Source organism: Schistocerca cancellata, chromosome 8 (genome assembly GCF_023864275.1).
Source record: "Schistocerca cancellata isolate TAMUIC-IGC-003103 chromosome 8, iqSchCanc2.1, whole genome shotgun sequence".
NCBI lineage: Eukaryota > Metazoa > Arthropoda > Insecta > Orthoptera > Acrididae > Schistocerca > Schistocerca cancellata.
Genome location: NC_064633.1, coordinates 177,056,377 through 177,076,425, shown reverse-complemented (window position 1 = coordinate 177,076,425; position 20,049 = coordinate 177,056,377). Strand labels below are relative to the sequence as shown.

The following is a 20,049-nucleotide window of genomic DNA, read 5'->3' as shown; positions in this document are numbered from 1 at the left end:
CAACTTTCATAGCCTTATGCTCAATAAGTTTACCTCTGCTCTTCAATACTTGCTCTTTCACAATTATGTGGTAAACTAACTGGAATTACTTCCAGCTTTTTAAGGCAAATAGCGTTTACCTTTCTCTTAAATACCGTCTAAATGGACACGAGCAACATTAGATAAATCCTGAAATAAGAAAGTGCACAGGAAATCGTTCTTTCCGCTATCCGTCTATGATTAGAAACTGAGTGCACGATTTATCGGTATCTTATGAAGTCTCTACTGCAAATCCTATGTTGCTTGAGAACTGCTAGTATATTACACTTTATAACAAAACTTGTTACGAAATCAAGTGACCAATTGTAATGACAATGAAATTATTCACAGGTGCCGGCGGCACGTGGTGTGGATGGCGCGGCCGAGCCGCGCGCCTCGTCCGGTGCTGACGTCTGCGTTCTCAGCGCTTCGCACATCAGCTGTTCTCCGCCGCTGGTGTTTATAAAGCCGATAGCTCCACCGGCTCCCTATACAGATTCAGAGGCCAGCAGCCGGGTGAGTGTCTGCTTATCCTGATATGGAACGTATCTTTATTTGGTTCTCATCTGCGCTATCTTGTACACAATTACCGTAGCATTATCTCCATGTTTTACTATGTTACCACTATTATTTTCGTTTATACCTAAAATGGAATATGTTCTTTGTTTTATTCGTTGTACCGAATTTTCTTCTACACCAATCATTAAGTAGCGAAATTTGGATATTCTACCCCAAGTTGTGTACTTTCCTCTGATGTGACTCTCAACCTGATCACTGATTAGATAATGTAGAAGTTTTTGTATATTCGTCGTCAAAGCTGCCTCCAGAGAAAAACGCCTCTTCAGGTGACCACCATGGTTAAAAGGATCCATAAAACATTAGTTACACCGTCTTCCGTACTGTTCTATGCTCTCTGTTTGAGGGTAGAATTGCTTATGGAGCTTACGTCTGTCCCTACGTATTTACTCACAAGTTTCCTCGGCATCATTCCATCGTTCAGTTCCAGCTTCCTGAGCAATGTAGGTCACGTTTAGGGATTGTGACGTATACAGTACTGAAGTTCTCACTAAGTTACCGCAGAGCTTACGATAATGGTTTTTACTCCTGCGTATACTCGCGGAGAGGTTACAGCTTGTTGAAACTAAAGAGTATCTACGTTTTTAACATAATGTCATTGTTGACGACCGTGGTTCTCCATTCTGCGATGTCTTATACAGCTTAACTACAGCCTAGATTATTTCACAATATATGTGTGACACTAACTACTTAAAAATTAGCAAACTTACGATTTATTTCGATACAGATTTAAGGATATCACCAACAGTGTCAAAAACTCTCAACCTTATTTCCCGCAGCAGGACAGTGACTATTTTTGGTGCGCAATTCCCTTTACGTTGTATGTTACATCATTACAAGACTGCTGTTTCTTAGTTTACTCTACTATCAAGCACTTGTAGTATCTCTTGTATACTGTCGTTAAGACTCTCAGCTTGTAATCTGAGAAAGTCGTTATGTTTACTTGACACCGTTTCAATATTTTACAGTCTACATATCGGCGCGTTGGATGCCAAACGGTGTAGGTCACAAAAACTGAAAAATGGACTGACACCACTTGTCGTTGCTTGAGGGGCAGATATTCGTAGCCGACAAGCAGCGTGGGTCCTAGTTCAAAGTTCGCGCATACTGTAGGGAACTGCTGAGCGCCTTGGTAGTCGAGCGGTGTCTTTCTGAAAAAGGCCTTCAAGAGCTTGCCACGAAGAGGAAAACAAAGTTGCATTAAATGCGTCACATAAAGTACGGTAAAGCGCAAGGAACATCGGTTTTTTTGTAAATAAGCTTTGCATGACAAGGTTTAATTCCAGGGGCTTCATTCCAGAACTAAAGCTTTCAGTGAGCTTTGCTCGGTGGCAGTTTAACTTCCCCTGACTGATAATTCGTGACAGAAGTAGAGAAAAAAATAGACGGGGCCATTGGATGTTACGCGTCCTTGCCAACAACATTTCTTTTTAGATCTAAGATGTGGTCGTGGTGACGTTTCAAAGAGTGACCAGCAATTTCATGAAACTGTGACAGTGTCTGATTTTTTATTTTGTGTTTTTTTTTCCTTCTTCTCTTATCTCTTGACAATCTCCTTAAGATAATGATTTTCAAAATTTTAATATTGAGGTAGTTAAAACCTTTCAACAACATTTTATACGCTGTGAGAAACAATTTACATTTACAAGCTACTGCGATGCCATAACGTACGCAAGAAATACATGATTATGAGCCGCAAATTTTAAATTTGCTCTCCTAAAAAGAGTTACATTTTGGATACATATCGGTATGCAGCCAAACCATCCACACCTCTGAGTACCGTGTAAAAATGCTGCATTTAGAGTGCAATAAGTAAGACTTTACCAAAATGAGTGATAAAATTTAGGAGGAACGGTTGTTCCCTAGCTGTAACATTAGTTTACATAAGTTATTCCACGCAGATACGTTTGAATACTTTCTCTCGTAAGCGATCAATTTCTTTCTGTCTCTTAGTGCATTTCAGACGACTAAGTTTATAGAGTTTCCTCCTGCGCTCGATTGTATCATCCCGATATCATACTTCAGCTAATCTTCAGTTATCTCACGGTCGTCCTGAGATAGCTGGTACAACGCTTAAAGCATGTCCGCCTAGCTATCCAGATTTTGTTTCACCGAGGCTTCGTTTAATTCGAAAAGTACTTGGATTACTTCCTCCCCATGCTTGTCGAGACTGATCATAATCTCTGTCCCTCATGACTTTATTGTCATCAGGACGTTAAACACAAAACTTCTTTCATTTCTTCTTCTGTCACACGCTGCTCTCTTTAGTTCCGCATGGTATCATAGGACGCCCACATTCAATTTTCTTAAACACGTATCATGGGCGCATCTTACACCTTCAACCATAGGGAATGTTTAGAGGTATCTAATTTTATTTTTACTTGAGAGGAATTCTATCGCTGGGCCAGATCACTGTCTATTTGTCGGAATAGATGTCTAACAGTGTATTCCTGTCTCTCTATAAATTTCGGATTTGCTCTCTTGCTCTCTACTTTACCTTTCACTCTAAATTTCGCATGATTTTTCGATAGGGTATCGATACAGTAATTTCTCAACCTGTTGTTTCGTTTCTGCAGAAATGCATGCCGGAGCGTACCTGCTTCTCGTTCTATGCGCCGCCGCCTGCATCCGGGCGGCAGACTGGCCTCTGGAAAGAGGTGGAGGTCAGGATGATGACGTCGACCTGGACACGGTAAGCGGAATATCTTCTTAAAAAGGACGGCAGTTCTGGAAAGTAATGAGTTACGAAATTTTCGACCTCCTACGTGGCTGAGCACTGTACTACATCTTAAGCTGAGATGGAGCATGTGTAAGAAAACAGAGTTCATGAAAATAAACTCCGATTCCTGCCATTGGTTCGAGACGGAGTAGAAAGCAGGACTGGAAAGGGATGAATAATTTCTCAGAATGCGGGATCTATCTCTCAAGAGGACTCTCTTGATCATCACCGGCGAAAGATCAGTGAACGAGAGATATGGCGCAACAATTAAGACAATCATTCGTCTCGGCAGCAATGAGCCTTTCATATTGATTTACATTATCCTTAAATCACTTCATTCGAGAGTCACATTGCGTCTACTTAAGCGTAGCTGTTGGAAATGGAAATGCCGTGTAGCTAGGGCCTCCCGGCGGGTAGACCGTTTGCCTGGTGCAAGTCTTTCGATTTGATGCCACTTCGGCGACTTGCGTGTCGATGGGGATGAAATGATGATGATAAGGACAACACAACACCCAGTCTATGAGCGGAGGAAATCTCAGACCCAGCCGGGAATCGAACCCGGGCCGTTAGGCATCACATTCCGTCGCGCTGACCACTCAGCAGAGGGGCGGACAGCGTAGCTGTTCATCCTTGTTTAATCCAAGGTCATACTCCGTCTAGAATGATATCGAAGTCTAGGAGCTACTAAATAGCAAAATTTCTTCAACTCCATATTTAGTTACGTCAATAACTTCTACAATTTCTTGCATCTACATACATTCTCTCCGAATCACTATAAACCGCGTGACGGAGCGTTCTTTTCATTCCATCATACACTGTAAGACAGAAACGACGCACCACGAAGGAATTATCGCTATGATACGAAAATTGGTAGATATAATTTACATGTACAGAAAAACAAATGATTACAATTTAAGAAAAATTGAATGATTTATTCAAGAGAAACAGCTTCACAAATTGAGCAAGTCAGTAAGGCGTTGGTCCAAAAATGGTTCAAATGGCTCTGAGCACTATGGGACTTAACATCTGAGGTCGTCAGTCCCATAGAACTTGGAACTACTTAAAGCTAACTAACCTAAGGACATCACACACATCCATGCCCGAGGCAGGATTCGAACCTGCGACCGCAGCGGTAGCGCGGTTACAGATTGGAGCGCCTAGAACCGTTCGGCCACACGGTCCGGCGCCGTTGGTCCACTTCTAGCTTTTACGCAAGTAGTTATGCGGCTTGGCATTGACTGATAGACTTTTTGGATGTCCACCTGAGGGATATCGTACCACATTCTGTCCAACTGCCGTTTTAGATCGTCAAAATCCCAAGCTTGTCGGGGTCCCTACCCATAATGCTTCGAACGTTCTCAATTGGGGAGATGTCAAGCGACCTTACAGGGTTTGGAAAGCCTGAAGACAAACAGTAGAAACTCTCATTGTGTGCAGGCAGGCATTATTTTGCTGAAATACAAGCCCAGCATGAAGTGACATCAAGGGCAACGAAACGAATATCGCCGACGTACCGCTGTGTTGCGGATTAGCTCTGGATGGTATCCCATCGCTGTCTTGGGCGTCCACAGACACGTCTTCGGCCTGAAAACTCATTAACTGGACTTGAATTGTCTTTAGTGATGAGTCTTGCTCAGAAATGAGCCCCGATGACCAGCGAAGACGTGGCTGGAGAAGCCACGAGCTGTGTAGGGATACCGACATGACTGTCGCCGACTACCAGAAGTGATGGTCTGGGGTTCGATTCCCTTTCGCAGCAGGACCACTTTAGCTGTCATCCGTGGTACCTTTACAGCACAGCGGAATGTCGACGATATTCTACGCTCCATTTTGTTGCCATTCATGGCTAACAATCCTTGGCTTACATTTCAGCAACATAATGCCCGCTCACACTGCTTGTGTTCGTGCTTCTCAAACACTCCGTTGGCCAGCAAGGTCACCGGATCTCTCGCCAGTTGCGAACGTTTGTAGCATTACGGGCAGGTTCCCCTAGCCAGCTCAGGATTTGACCATCTAAATCGTAAATTGAACAGAATTTGGCACGATAGCCCTCAGAAGAAAATCCAGCAACTCTAACAATGAATGCCACGCCCAGTAGCTTGTTGGATAATGACCAGACGTAGGCTAAAGCGTTATTGACTTGCTCAATTTCTGAAGCTCTTTCTCTTGAATAAATATTATAAGTTTTCTGAAACTGTAATCATTTGTTGTCAGTGCATCTATGTCACGTCTACCGATTTACGCCTTATGCGGACAATTTCTTTGTGGTGCGTCATCCTCTTTTTTGCGTCTTAGAGTGAATATTAAAATTACATCCTAGTTCAGTGCACATGACGAACGTGTGAAGAATTCAATCTACAGAGCGCTGAAGAGCTGTCGTCATTTCCAAGCTGAAATCAATATTCCTGGAGTTCTTGAAACAGATTTCCGTGATAAGTGCAGAGTCTTTCTATGAGATCCTATCAATTTATGAAATGATAATTAAATCAAGACCTTAAGCTGTCAAGATGCTTTGATATACATCCACGGGGACAGTTGAAAATGTGTACCCCGACTGAGACTCGAACCCGGGATCTTCTACTTACTTGGCCGACGCTCTATCCATTTGAGCCAACTAGGGCACAGATCATAGTGTGACTGCAGGGCCTTATCCCTTACACGCTCCCGTGAGACCCACATCACCAACTTAATATCCACACACTACAATCGTAGTGCCCCTTCCCATTACACTCATTACTCGCGGCAGACAATCTTACCGAGTCCCGTAAGAGTTCGGGCAATGCGTGTGCAGAAGAAAGAATGTCCGAAAGAATAGATATCATCTTCATAAACTTATCAATTTATACCTATTGCAGTCTGTTGCCAGTGACGCAAGCCTCTGACCATTCTTTCCGTTCTTGTTTGTATACGTTGTACACTATGTATCCTGTAAGTCTGACCTGATATAGGTATAACATATTTGAACAGCATTTCATTAAGAGAAATTCATGTCTTTTGAATGTTCCATAATTCCTAGGCCAACTGAAGTTTTTCTATTTTCTTCATCACCAACTGAATTCATGTGTGGTCATTTTAGTTCACAACAATACACAGTGTCACTTGTAGGTGTTTGTAGGACGTGACACACACTATTTAAGACTAATTAACCGTGTAGTTAAAGGCAACTACGTTTCTACGTATTGTGAATTTCGTTACTTGACAACAACTCATCTTACTGTGCTGATTCCTTAGAACCGAGTCGAACATACACACCTCTTCACTGCCGTGACTGACGTCAGCGTGGAGGGTCACGTGATAACGTGGTACTAGATCCACACCATCCACAGCGTCCCAAACCGAACAGCGTGTTCGTTTAAGGGCGCATAGGTTGATCGAACGTATAATACTTCGTTAAAGAGTATCAACAGCCATATTCATACAAAACTGTACTAATAAAATGGATTTTGTCATTAACTAAAAAATTCCAGCAAATATTGCTTCATGTTAATTTTCACGTCTGTGAATTACCTCAGCAAGCAAGGTTTCGCAAAGAAGGAAACTTTCGTAATTTTCTATTACAAACCGAATAGCGAACCTCATTGATGAATTCCGAAATTGGATCAACAAAGTAGTTGCAAAATCTACTTCCACATGGAGGTTTCATTATAGCCAGACAATCATTTTACTGTGCCTACTAATCTCAGATGTCAACAAACATATGTGTAACTATCCGTCCTCCACAAAACCAAGCTGGTATTTCTCTTCATTACAGCCAGAGTTGCTTAAGAAGTACGGCTACCCGTGTGAAGAACACGTCGTGGAGACTGAAGACGGCTACATTCTGCGGATGTTCAGGATCCCCTACGGCAAGGCCTCACCTCTCGTCCCAGGGGAACGCAAGCCCGCCGTGCTGGTGCAGCACGGCCTCATGAACAGCGCCGATGACTGGGTCATCATGGGGCCCAACGCCTCTCTGGGTGAGTGACTTTTTGGTTCTTTTCACGTCGCATTCATTTTCAGCAGCATCAGTCCGGAAATTCGATAATTTTACATTATTTTAGTCGAACTAAACATATAGTATGTACCTGATGTGGGCATACGTATTTTCACAGATTATTGAGTGATTCATCTGATTTAAGGTGTCCAGCCGAAATACCCAATTTCTTCTACTAATATTATGGTAGTATCCCTTACGAGTCAGCTGACAGACAGAAGCTGCAGCACTTGCACCGTTACTTTAAGGGGACTGGTCCGTGAATACCAAGGGAAACCTCGAAAAAATTGTCAGTTTTCTAAACAGTTCCACTCAAAGAAGATTTGTATGCCCATATAATGCTTACCGTCTTTAAAGACATCTTTTGGGAAAAGTTTTATGTATGAACCACAGATTTAGCTCTCAACACTTTTTAATTGTATTTTTTTGTTTCACGTGAAATAAACCATGCTAATTATTTCTGTACATCATAGGTACACATTACTCAAAATATAAACAAAGTATAAGGTTAATTTTTCCCCTGTAAGTTCTTTACACTATTATCTTTAGAGCAGACTACTGAAAAGATTGTGCTGTCATAAACTGTGGTACAAAAAAATTTAAAGTATGATTATCAAAAATTTTGGAAATTAATTCATGATTTTTTCAAAAAAGCATTATCTTTTCAAAGTTAAGTAACAAGAATAGTCTAGTTTTTAGTTCTGCATGTTTTAAGACAGTATACAAAATTTCTGCTCTCTATCTTTAATAATTTTTTAGCCAAAGTTTACCGGACAATGCAGTAATTTAACTTCTGGGAAATCCAAGTTAAAGTTAATACTTGCTTTTTCTATTAAACTTTCATGGCACTAATGCATGCCAGATCCATATTCATCTAGTTTCCTGTGTTGTTCTTCCTCTCTCCTCTTCTTCACACTTCTTCTTATACTTGCTTCTCTGGTGGCTTCCAACACTGATTTTTTGTGCTTCAGAGAGTCTCCTTTGGTCAGTGGCTATTAGAGCTCTATGCATATTTAGTCCACCAGGCACTCCCATCAGCTCCATAACAATAAGCCTTAACACTGTCACTGAAACACAGAACAGCAATTACCACACATATTTTCAGAGTATTTAGTCCTGATAGAAAGTTTTTGGTATCCGTTCTCATATACAATTGTTCAAACTTGCGTTTGGATTTTGAGTCCTACCATGTAAACATTTCTCTAACACTCTTGTGTCACTAATATCCGTATATATAGGTTTTATAACTTCCATTATAGCATATGGGGAAGAACGTTTATGGGTGTAGATCTCACCTTGAGTAACAGCCCTCTGGTAGCCATACCATGAATCACTGCCAGGTAGGCAGAGTGCTTGACATGGGTTGTAATCTGTGGAGGATCTATGAAAAAAAAGGTAGTCCATACTGCCTTTTTCATTCCCTGAAGGTCATAACAGTCCTTAATTTTGATGCACAACCTGTTCTAGCACGTATGTCCTCAACTACCTTCACACCACTATTGCCACATTCATTAAGTTGCAAAGCTTTATTTATTAGTTCAGACAGAGCAGGGAGTTCAACAATAATACAACTTGAATCAATACTTGGCTTCTCTATATTAACAGCATTAATACTTTCAAGCCCATTGTCCAAATATTTCAGTTTTAGCTTCGAAGCATTTGGACTAGTGAAGCTGATTAAAGAGTATCACGTTGCATTTCAGTATTGGCAGAGTTAATCCGTTTGGCTGACCAATTTCCATAAAATTTATGTTGTTTAACACCGAACTTCTTAATTCTTCTCATTGATTTCAAGTGAAATACGAAACTCAGGCACGCAATAAGGAACTCACATATTACTTCCATGTAAACAAAATATTCGCGTCAAAACAACAGCAAACAATGACTTAACTATCTGTTTAAACAGAAGATAAGCATCTGTAAAGCTTTCGCAGGTTAGCCAACTTAAGAGACTAAAAAGTCATAAAAAGGAAACAAGTGAGAGCAAAACTTTATTCCTAACAGAGATGACCGTGTGCCATGGGGACGAGGTGGTGCATGCAGCCACTTTTAAATTCCTCTACTTTTGGTACTTTCTGTGTTTCATTTTCCACGAACTAAACTTTTTCTTGTTCAGAAAACTGTTGAGAATTTTTTAAGAAAAAAATTAAAAAACGAGTTTTTGACAGTTATTCAAGTACAAGTTCCCTTAAACGCGAGAATCACGTCATCGGGTTAGTGCCACAGAATACACAAGTGTCAGAGATTTTGTTTGGTGACCAAGAGCTTTGTGTTAAACGAATCCATGGTCATGACGAAGTTCCGCTTCCTCGCGTAATGTTTACTCGACAGATGATCTCAAACGTCACTGGCAGTTTCGGCTTTTACTTTCAGTACTTCGTCCGGATATTTTTGAGAAAAGTTGCACTCCAGATAACTTAATAGAAGGCTATATTGTTAAACTCCTTATTTCAGGAACTATGGAATTCCGTTAAACAACCAATATCGTTGCTGTTAAAAACAGTGTCTCTGTATGTAAAGAAATTACGAGTATAACTCATAGACTAAAATATACTTTCTTAAGCTTCCACGGATAGTATAAATTTGAATAATATCCTTTTCGGCATTATGCCACGTGATTTTGGGATTCAAAACTACAATTAAAACGGACGTCTGTACTTCAGGCGACTGAAGAAAACTTTTGCAAAGGTTCTGATACTTGCTTTTAGTTTCATAATGACGCGACGCGCTGCGTAATGCTCAAAACTATTTTATTCACGTAGGATTTGACCTCTCCGCTCCCTTTCTTCGCCAGTCTCCTTTTATAGGATTATTGTATACCTGATGCTACTGAATAAACCGACAAAACCTGAGCACTGTAACTGGGGCATTCATTTTTGTTATTTTCCAGATATATAACTACGTTGACAATAAGACGTTGAAGTGGTTTTATTGTTCTTCGTGAACGTACAGAAACACCAATACATTTCAAGACTGCACGTACTGTCTTTTCGTTTCAGCATACATTCTGGCTGACAAAGGGTACGACGTGTGGCTCGGCAACATCCGTGGTAACTGGTACTCACAGAGGCATCGTACCCTTTCTCCAGAAGAGGACAAATATTGGCGTTTCAGGTACGGCTACAAATATACAGTAGGCTGTGAATCACACTTATTCACACATCATCCTTCACTGAAGGCAGAACCATCCTCAAGGACTCTATATGTCGAGCAATCTGTACATCACTAAATTCTCGAACGTTTTAGCTTACCATAGGGGAACCGTTTGTCCCAGCCGAAACCATTCGCCTACCATCCTTCTCACAGGAAAATACACTGATTGTAATTACCGTTTATCTGGTTAAAAATCATCTCTTCGATACAGTGACTAGAACTTGTACTCTGTATCTCTGTCAGTCACAATTTTTTCGGCGCTTTTCAAAATCTGAAAACTGAAATCAAACATGTTTCAAAGAATTGTCTTTCCATTTCTGCGGTCCCACTTGATTAAATAATAATTTCAAACCAGAAAACAATATGGTATAAACGGGGATGTTATGAATTGTACAACACTGTTAATATATTATGTCGATGCACCGAAAGCGCTCACAATAGTAAATAAACATGACTAAGACTGTTTTCACAATCAGTATATTACAATCGCTGGATTCGGCAAATATTATGTCTACATTCATTGCATAATTACGTTCTCATAATTTCTATAGTTCAGACAAAACTAATAATTTCTTAGGATCCTCGGCAGTACCAGGCACGTTAGCCCTCGAAAAAGTAGCAATCGAACGAGTTTATAGTATCAATATTTTAGTCCTCTAATTGTCACGCAGTAGAGAAATGAACAGTGGCTCCAAACTGGCGAATTTCGAGAATCTGTGTATGAAACAGGTAGAAGAATCCTTAGCAGAAGATTAGGAGTGAAAAGTTTCCCTTGAAAGCATTTATGCACCAACCATACAGTCCCGATCCTTCCGAGTGCGATTTGCATATTCTTGGACTCTTGAAGAACGATATTCGTGGACCTTGGTTTACTTCGGACCTAGAGGTGCTCGCCTGGGAACAATCACGGTTCCGTAAGAATCCGCAAACATTTTTCCATGAAGACATTGACCGTCTTGCCGCTCAGTGGGATAAGTTTGTAACTGTTATAGCGATTACTTTTGAAATAATAAACAGTTTACTTACTGTTTTCCATCTGTCTCGGTTTCACTTTACTGCCCCTTGTACAATACCGCAGTAATAAGTCATTTAGTTCTCTATGTATTTTATAACTATATTTATCATTTAGTATTTTGTGTTCTTGATCACCGTCTGATGACCATCGCAATGGTAGAGTCTACGCAATCCTTATTGCCTAAATTACAACATATCATTGACGTGTACATTATGCAGTTAGTAACATAAATTGTTCCGAATGGCGTTACTGAATTTCACGGACAATTATTACCCACTTATTCATTGATTTTGCTTTGAACGTTCCCTCAGGAGCAAAAGGAATGACATTTTTTCATCGTCGTAATAGTCCATTTATCTGTTTTTAGCTGGCACGAACATGGCATTTATGACATGCCAGCACAAATAGATTATGTCTTAAACGCGACTGGCCACAAGCAGATCTACTACATAGGACATTCCATGGGCACGACCATGTTCTACGTCGGAATGTCAATGAAGCCTGAGTACAACGAAAAGATTCGTGCCATGTTCAGCTTGGCGCCAATTGCTTACATGAACCATATGATCAGTCCACTGTTCCAACTTTTGGCAAAATTTACAACATCCGCTCAGGTAAGAATCTTTTCTAACATTTTTTATATTTGATCTATGCACGCACTTTTAACGTGAAATTTAAAATATTCTTTCTTCACTTCTTGTATGAACGAACTGTTGTTTCTGTATACTGATCTTTTATCTCTTTTGTTAGTTGTAATTTTGTCATTTATGGAAACCAAGTGTCTTTTGTCTGACAAGAATGCGAAATATGCGTAAGAAAATAAAATCTCTTTTGGAACTGGTAAGTAACTGTACCTAAAAATGCTTAAAAGAGATGTTTCTGTTTAGAACCATCTGCATAAAAATTTGATTCCTTTTCATTAACGTAAAAAGGTATTTCTGTTTTGTAAACCAGTCTTTTTGGAATATTCATACATTCTCTCTTCAAAGTTTGAAATTTTCTGCATCACTTATGCGTGTTTTGCCTTTTAATGGGATCGTTTAGAGAACAAATATTAGTGGCTATAAGTAGCTTATCAATGCAAAATTAGATCAACAATTCATTGAAGTAAAATTTACTCCTAAATACGAAACGAAGATAATTGTAATCTCTATTGAAATAATATTTTTCATGGAAACACTACATGTGAAACAGCTACTGAAGAACTTAGAACTGACAACAGACTTGTACTTTTGCAATATTTCTACTGTAACGGTATTCATCCTTAAATTTGTAAAGACAATGAATTCACTGATTTTAGGATCCACAACAAGAGTGTGTGAAACTGTTAGAAGTACTGATAATAGCATCTGCAAAAAAATTAGTTATGTAGAGAAGGTGTGAACAATTCCGAGGTGTAACAGAGCAGTAGATCCAGTTGTTAATTGCATGATGATGATGATGATGTTTGACATTGGTAACTGTACGGACTTTGCTTCCAAATTCAAGCAAATCTAAACTAAAGAACAGTATTCATTCGAGATACATCAGTATATTGCTATGAAAATGACATTACTATTCTGTATTAAGTACATATGGCACCCATTATGTACATGTTATTTCATGACAAAACAATACTAATGACGATGATGTAGCTGCTACAGTGAAATAAACAATAGTTTCACAAAAAAGGACTTTAGCAATAGGTGTGCATGAAGTAATTATTTATGAGTAATTGAACTACAATGATAGCAGAAATAAACTGTTTAATAAGATTCAGTGTTTGCACTAACATTAATCAAACAATATTTCATGAAAAGCTGAGCACAGACTTCCGTGACATTACATTGCCAAATGGTAACTGTAAAGAAAAGTCCACATAGAAGTATGCCTATTCTTTTTTTTTTAAATTTACAGTGCTACTATAATCTTCTGATTAGCAAATTCAATTAGTCCATATATAAATGTACTTCATTTTACCTTTTGTTCGTAGAAACGAATGATAGTTGACTGTGCACATTGTTCTAGAAGTAAATAGTTAAAAGATCCATCTGTATTTCTGTATCTGTGTTTCAGGTGCTGCTGTATCTAATTGGAGCTAGCAAATTTACTCCCAGCCAGGAATTGATAAGGCTAATACAACCAAAGATCTGCAATGACAAAGCCGTAACTGAACCAATATGTACCAATGTCGTATTTATGATCTGTGGTTTTGATAAGGAACAGGTCGTGGAGGTGAGTTGCTACTATTCGTTTCTTAGATAACTGAACTAGGTGTAATGTGGAACTTCGACTTCGACAGTTGCTATTTAACATCGCTGAAATTTACTGTCTCGAGCGTCTCTTTGAACTCTGCTTCTTCCCACGTTCTTTGTACCTGTATTCATTTCCAAAATTGTTTGTACCGTCAAAAATTCCACTTTAAGACTCTTTGTGTTTCTTAGAGCATCTTCCAACTTTGTTACCACATGATATAACGCTACTCTCCCTTTCACTGTTTTGGTTTCACTGAGATTGTTTCCTTGACCTTATCGTCTAACTGCGTAAAAGTTTTGTGTGTCTTCTCTGGTGTAAACATTCCATAGTACATCCTTGATTTCGTATGGTATTATCTTTTTCATTTACAACAGGCAACATGACCTTAGTAACTGATGCGCGGCGAAGGTTGTTCCTTGATGAAAATTAATTAATACGCAGAGATATTACTAAATGAGTACCGACAAGTTTTTAATTCGTTCTTTTAAACACAGCGTTACAAAAGTTCATTTCAGTATTATTGTCGTCAACTATCCAGAATTTGATTTCCAGCTTGTTGATGTTTCATCATTCATTCTACCGCTTGCGTGTTCAGCCTGCATCTCTTCCCCTGTTCGGCACTATTACATTAGGTAGGCATTCCCTCATCCAACTTTTCCATACATCGTACACAGCGTAATTTGTTGACCTTAACGTAAGTTAGTTTACGGTAGATTAAGTAGTGTGTAAGCCTAGGGACCGATGACCTCAGTGGTTTTGTCCTGTAGGAACTTACCACACATTTTCACTTTTTTTTTATTTATAGGGGACCTGGTTTAGCACTGGTTCTCTTAGGTACCTCTGTGTGTTGTGATCTGCAAAACTACAGTCATTTTAAATTGTATTTTTGCTGCCCCAGTTTTGTTTTTATAAGCTCTGCGAAAGGGCCGTACTCTAAAGCCACGCACGAATGTTTGAACTATCAAATTTGCATAAATTACAGGTTACGACTATGTCTGTTTCCATTTTGAATCTTTCTGGGTACTTACCATTGTTCAGCAGCTGGTTTGGAGTCTTCTCAGATTGTGAATGATGTGTCTACTTTGAAGCTTAAGCCTTATTCCAACTATTTCACGTGTGACAAGTCTTCAACTGACTTGTTACGTAGCACCACCTGGTCAAACATACTATTAGGTTGGTGCATAGGTTCGTAGCGTTGTTGTTTAGCATGTTGGTATTTCGGTTGCTGTGGGTTCATTTATCGATTGTCACTTTTTATCCGTAGTTAACTGTTGCTATTCGAGGTTATATATAGTCATTTTACCATTTGGAGATAGTGAGAGGAGCTGTGAACGCTAGGAAATGGATTGATAAGTGGAGAAATCGGGACATTTCCGGCATATTCTTCTATTCGAGTTCAGTAGAGGGGTGACAGCAGCGTAGGCAACCAGAAACATTTGCGCCGTGTATGGGGATAATGCCATTGGACACAGCATGGCAAGAAAATGCTTTTTTTGTTTTAAGGAGGATCGCTTTGACATTAGTGACACTCCATGTTCAGGAAGATCTTCAGGGTTTGGCGAGAATTGTTTAAAAGCATTGATCCACAATGATCCACGTCACTGTACTAGAGAACTGACAGATGTGATGAACTGTGATCATTCTGTCTTCGTGCGACATTTGCATGCAATGGGGAAGGTTCCAGGATGGAGTTATAGTTACCGCATGCTCCAAGCCAAAATCACAAAAATCAGACAGTGGTCATATGGGCTACTTTGCTTGCTTGTGATCAATTGGCTCGTGAACAAGGCCAATCGTTCCTATCCTGTATCGTTACTGGGGATGAGAAATGGTGCCTTTATGCTAACATGTGGAAAATAAACGAAAGGTTGAGGCCAAACAAAGCAGCAACTCCTCGTATAAAGACCAGAGCGCATCTACAAAAGATATTATTATGCCCCTGGTGAAACACTGATGGTGTGGTGTACTACGAATTGCTTCCCCGAGGTGTACCTATCTCTGCTAACATTTATTGTCAACAACTGAGACGTCTTGCAGACGCAGTTCAAGAACAACAATCAGGAGGACTGCGTGAAGCGATGCTACTCCACGATAAGGCCCGCGTGCACGCTGCGAGACTGACAGAAAACACCATACAGGAGTTGGGTTAGGAAATCATTCCGCACCCACCTTCTTCACCTGATACTACGCCATCATATTTTCAGATTTTCTGCTCTCTATTGAACAACCTTCAAGGATTTCCTTTCCGGATGAAAACGTGCTTCGAACATGGCTCGATGAGTTCTTTGCTTCAGAACCATGTGACTTCTATACTAGCGGAATCGAAAAGTTACCAGAACATTGGGAGACTGTAGTACATAGAAAAGAAATACATTATTGATGACTAAGCGTCTGTTATGTATACCTATAGCGTTCATTAAACTTATGGAAAACGCTACGAACTTCTGCGTCAACCCAATACAATGCAATGGAGTTTAATTACACTCCACATGATCCGAGAGACGCCATGAAAATTCCTGTACCCGTGCTTTGTATGCCCAGTTATATGTCTCTGTCTTTCGCCATGTGTACTTCGTTGGTTTCTCAGTAATCACTGCCTTGCTTATATCATGAAGTACCTATTATAAGGTGAAACACAAGTTCTGATTTATCTATTATTTTGGTTGTAGCGATCTGTAATAAAAAATTTATATTCTAAAACTCTTGCTCCATTGCTACTGTCCACCCAGTACTTCACGCTAATTTGAGCTCAATTTTGCATTCTAGGAAAGCGATTCAGCACTTTAGTGTTTCATTCTCATAATTTATACTACGAAAATTAACATAATGGCCATTACTCCTTATCTAACGCTACAGTAAACGCTCATTTCGTAACTGTAAGCTATTTTTATTTTGAAACTTCCTGGCAGATTAAAACTGCTTTCCAGCCAGCGACTCGAAGCTGAGACCTTTCACCTTCGTGATCGAGAGCTCTGCCGGCTCAGCTGTCCAACCACTGCCCTAACAGCTAGATTATCTCTATCTCTATGAAGACGGCATGCCGCCCCTTCACCTAAATTTCTTTCTTTACAAAAGGCACTTTATTTATTATTTTCCTATTATCCTACTAGCGTCGAAATACTGTATATAGTATTCTGTTTTTTTCTTTTTTTAAGTTCACTCTGTCTAATGTGTACTAAGTCCAAAATGGTGGCAAACATTCAATCACAAATCATCTTCTCGAGCACCTCCGCTGGAAACCGTAACGCATACATAATGAAGCTATTCAGCAATACGTTCATAATATTAACCAGACCTTAATCATATGTCTCGTTGCAAGTTTTTACGCTTTTTAATTACCTGTCGGTACCGTTTGAGTAGCGATATGAGGCTATTTATTCTTTATTTTTCATTTAAATTGCCTGTTTCTCGCCCAGTATGCTTCGCTTGTCGTATCCCTTCTAACGTTTCTGTACGTTCACCTCTTCCTCTACTATGTCTTTCATCACGCCCATACCGCCGTGGTCTAGACTCTACTCGAACAGAAGTAAACTACTTCTGCTAGTGTAGTTATTTCTATTTTTCTGTCATTATTTGTGAATGTTACACTAGATACTACATATATCAGATACTGAAACGCAAGTGTCACGATAGATTTCAAGATAAAATATGAAAAAGACCCCAATATTTCCGTAATAAAAATTCCGAAAAGAAATTAATTTATAAGCGAGAAGAGCAACGACATTACTGTTTTATAAGGCTGTGTGGTCACCGCATAAGTCAACACTTCTTCGTACATATAAAGAATGTACTGATTATATTGTTCACATCACTTGCATTTTGTACGCCTCTAATTATCTTGTCAGCAAAGGGACCTGAAATATTAATCTCCAGTCTTCCTTGACCATTGATGTCATATATGTAAGTAACATATCGATAGAGTTCTTCCAGTCAACTTAAAGAATATCTGTGTTTTTCTTCCCTAGGAAAAGCTAGCAGCAATTTCCTCACATATCCCTGCTGGATCCTCCACCAGACAGTTCATACATTACGCGCAAGGCATAGACAAAGGTAAGTTTGTGATAAACATCATCTTTCATGAGGTGAAACGCGAGCTACTTTCAGAAACATATTATAGTTTTATTATTTTAGTTTTTGATGTCTTACAACATGTTTCAGGATAATATACAGAAATTTTAGTTCATTTTCAGAGTGACTATTCGTACATTTGTAGCCAGTATTCAGTACTCCAGATTCTACCTTACACACAAAATTTTTTTCATTTCAGGCCATTTCAGGCAGTACGACCATGGTATGGTGGAAAACATAAAACGTTACAAGCAGCCTACACCACCTGATTACAAGCTTATCAACGTCAAGGCTCCGGTTTATCTGTTCTACAGTCTAAACGACTGGCTGGCAGGACCTCAGGTAATCAATAGATAGCAGAACGTTTACCTACTTTTACTTTATGTATCTATCCATATATACTCCCGACTGAATTAGTCAGTTTGGTAAGAGAGACAATTCCAGAACTAAATTAAATACAGTTCAAATTATCATTTTATCTTGACACTCGTCCATTGATCCGTCTTTGCATAAAAACAACAATATGGGATTGTTGGTCCACCAAGATTTATTTCATTTTCTTTCCCAAACTGATAAATGAAACAACAAGTTTACTGTTACCAGTCACTGTTTATTTATCTCCACGACGCGTTTCAAAGGTTCAAATCTCCAACATGAAGTGGATTTACATTTGTTAGTATGACATTTGTGGGTGTGTTGTGTTAGGATATTTTGGAGGAACTTGTGGCACTGTCTCCAGTGGTCAAAGGTTCCTTTCACTGTCATAACACATATGTATACTGTCATATTTTATACAAAATATGACAGTATAAATGTGATGTGTTACGACAGTGAAAGGAACCTTTGACCTCTGAAGACAGTGCCACAAGTTACCCCATGACATCTTAACACAACACACACACAAATGTCATATTAACAAATGTAAATCCACCTGATGATGAAGGTTTAAACCTTTTAAACGCGTCGTGGGGATAAATGTACTGTTTGGTAGCAAATATTGTGTACTGTGAATACTTCCATAATACCTTATTTACTTTAATTCACAGCATGGTTTTTACGTTTGTTGCCGTTATTTCCGGCATGTTTTCTGTGTTTTAGTTGCTGTTTCTTCGGCATACAGTTTGAATGCAGCTGTATGAGCGGCTAGTATTGAACAAATACGGAAAAGTGAATTTGTATACGTCAGCGTTATACTACTGGGAATTGCGGTAGTGTTGTGGGTACAATTTTGGTTCGTACCAGGTTTTTACGTAATCTGTCATGTGCTCGCGTTCGCTCGTGAGGTTGCAGTTGCATTTAAACACAGAAAAACATAGCTTTTGCACCTTGGTGGTAATTCAAAACGTTATGCCATCTTGCTGTTCGCGTATGTTGCAACAATGTATCGTATATTATATGGTTTTGTAAACTGTAGCGGGACGCCTGTTCTGTTCCTTATTTATGGCTCTATATGTGATGGGTAAGTGATACATACATAAACATATGGGGGAGGGGGGGAGGAGTGTTCCTGTTCTGTGACCTGTCTCAGTTGTCTTAGAGCCGCGAAGAGTGTATTGTTGCACAGTGTTGTGTTTTCATTTATTACGTTCTTCCGTTCTACTATAGCCCTTTATATATAATAAATTTCTTCTATTGTTAGTTTTCGGAGTAAACTGTCTCCGTGTTTCGGGATGTGTAGATCAGTTTCGCTATTAGTCTTATTTATATGATGCTGAAGTTCAGTTTCAATGGTATCTAAGTTCAGTTTCATAACGTCAAAATACTTTAATTCTAATTAAGAAATATTTCCGATAGTAGCTGTATTTAAAATTTGAAAGGAGTTGGTAATCTGGTAATAGCATAATGCACAGTACTCTAGAAAAAATGAATACTTCCTAATTTACTTAACATAGCTTCTTTGTTTCGTGACATTTTAATATGTACCACAACTACGCAACCCCTATCTAAAATTTTTCTGTTCCTTTGCAGGACATTGATCGTTTGTACACTCAGCTAGGAAATGCAAAGAGGAAGTTCAAGGTTGCGTACGAGAAATTTAACCATCTCGATTTCACATACGGAAAAGATGCGTATGATTTAGTGTACAAACATGTGTTGGACTTGATGCACAAGTATGAACAAGGAGACTTGTAAACAGACGACCATTGCAGGACAAATGGCAACTTCATTGAGGCACATACAACCATTCTCCGAAACATGTTCCATTATCATTACATGTAAATTTTCAGTTCCTTAAATAAATCATTTAGCAAAAAAAAAATTTGTTAATATTTTTTGTGTATCACTCATTGT

The 20,049-nt window shown here is 39.2% G+C and overlaps 1 protein-coding gene across 1 annotated transcript; it reads left to right on the top strand.

Annotated features, from left to right (window-relative positions):
- The first annotated feature begins 407 nt into the window (after positions 1-407).
- Positions 408-19,896, top strand: LOC126094972 (lipase 3-like). The gene is made up of 9 exons (XM_049909627.1): positions 408-534; positions 3,171-3,286; positions 7,065-7,269; positions 10,286-10,400; positions 11,822-12,068; positions 13,510-13,668; positions 17,655-17,739; positions 17,957-18,099; positions 19,726-19,896. The coding sequence occupies exons 2-9, from the start codon at positions 3,173-3,175 to the stop codon at positions 19,888-19,890; spliced, it is 1,233 nt and encodes a 410-aa protein (XP_049765584.1). The 5' UTR covers positions 408-534; positions 3,171-3,172; the 3' UTR covers positions 19,891-19,896.
- The last annotated feature ends 153 nt before the right edge of the window (positions 19,897-20,049 follow it).

Excerpts from the sequence above, each read along its gene's own strand:
- LOC126094972 (XM_049909627.1), top strand. The coding sequence starts at position 3,173 with ATGCATGCCGGAGCGTACCTGCTTCTCGTTCTATGCGCCGCCGCCTGC. Across the intron at positions 13,669-17,654 it reads ATAAGGAACAGGTCGTGGAG|GAAAAGCTAGCAGCAATTTC; the intron begins GTGAGTTGCTAC and ends TTTCTTCCCTAG. Across the intron at positions 18,100-19,725 it reads ACTGGCTGGCAGGACCTCAG|GACATTGATCGTTTGTACAC; the intron begins GTAATCAATAGA and ends GTTCCTTTGCAG.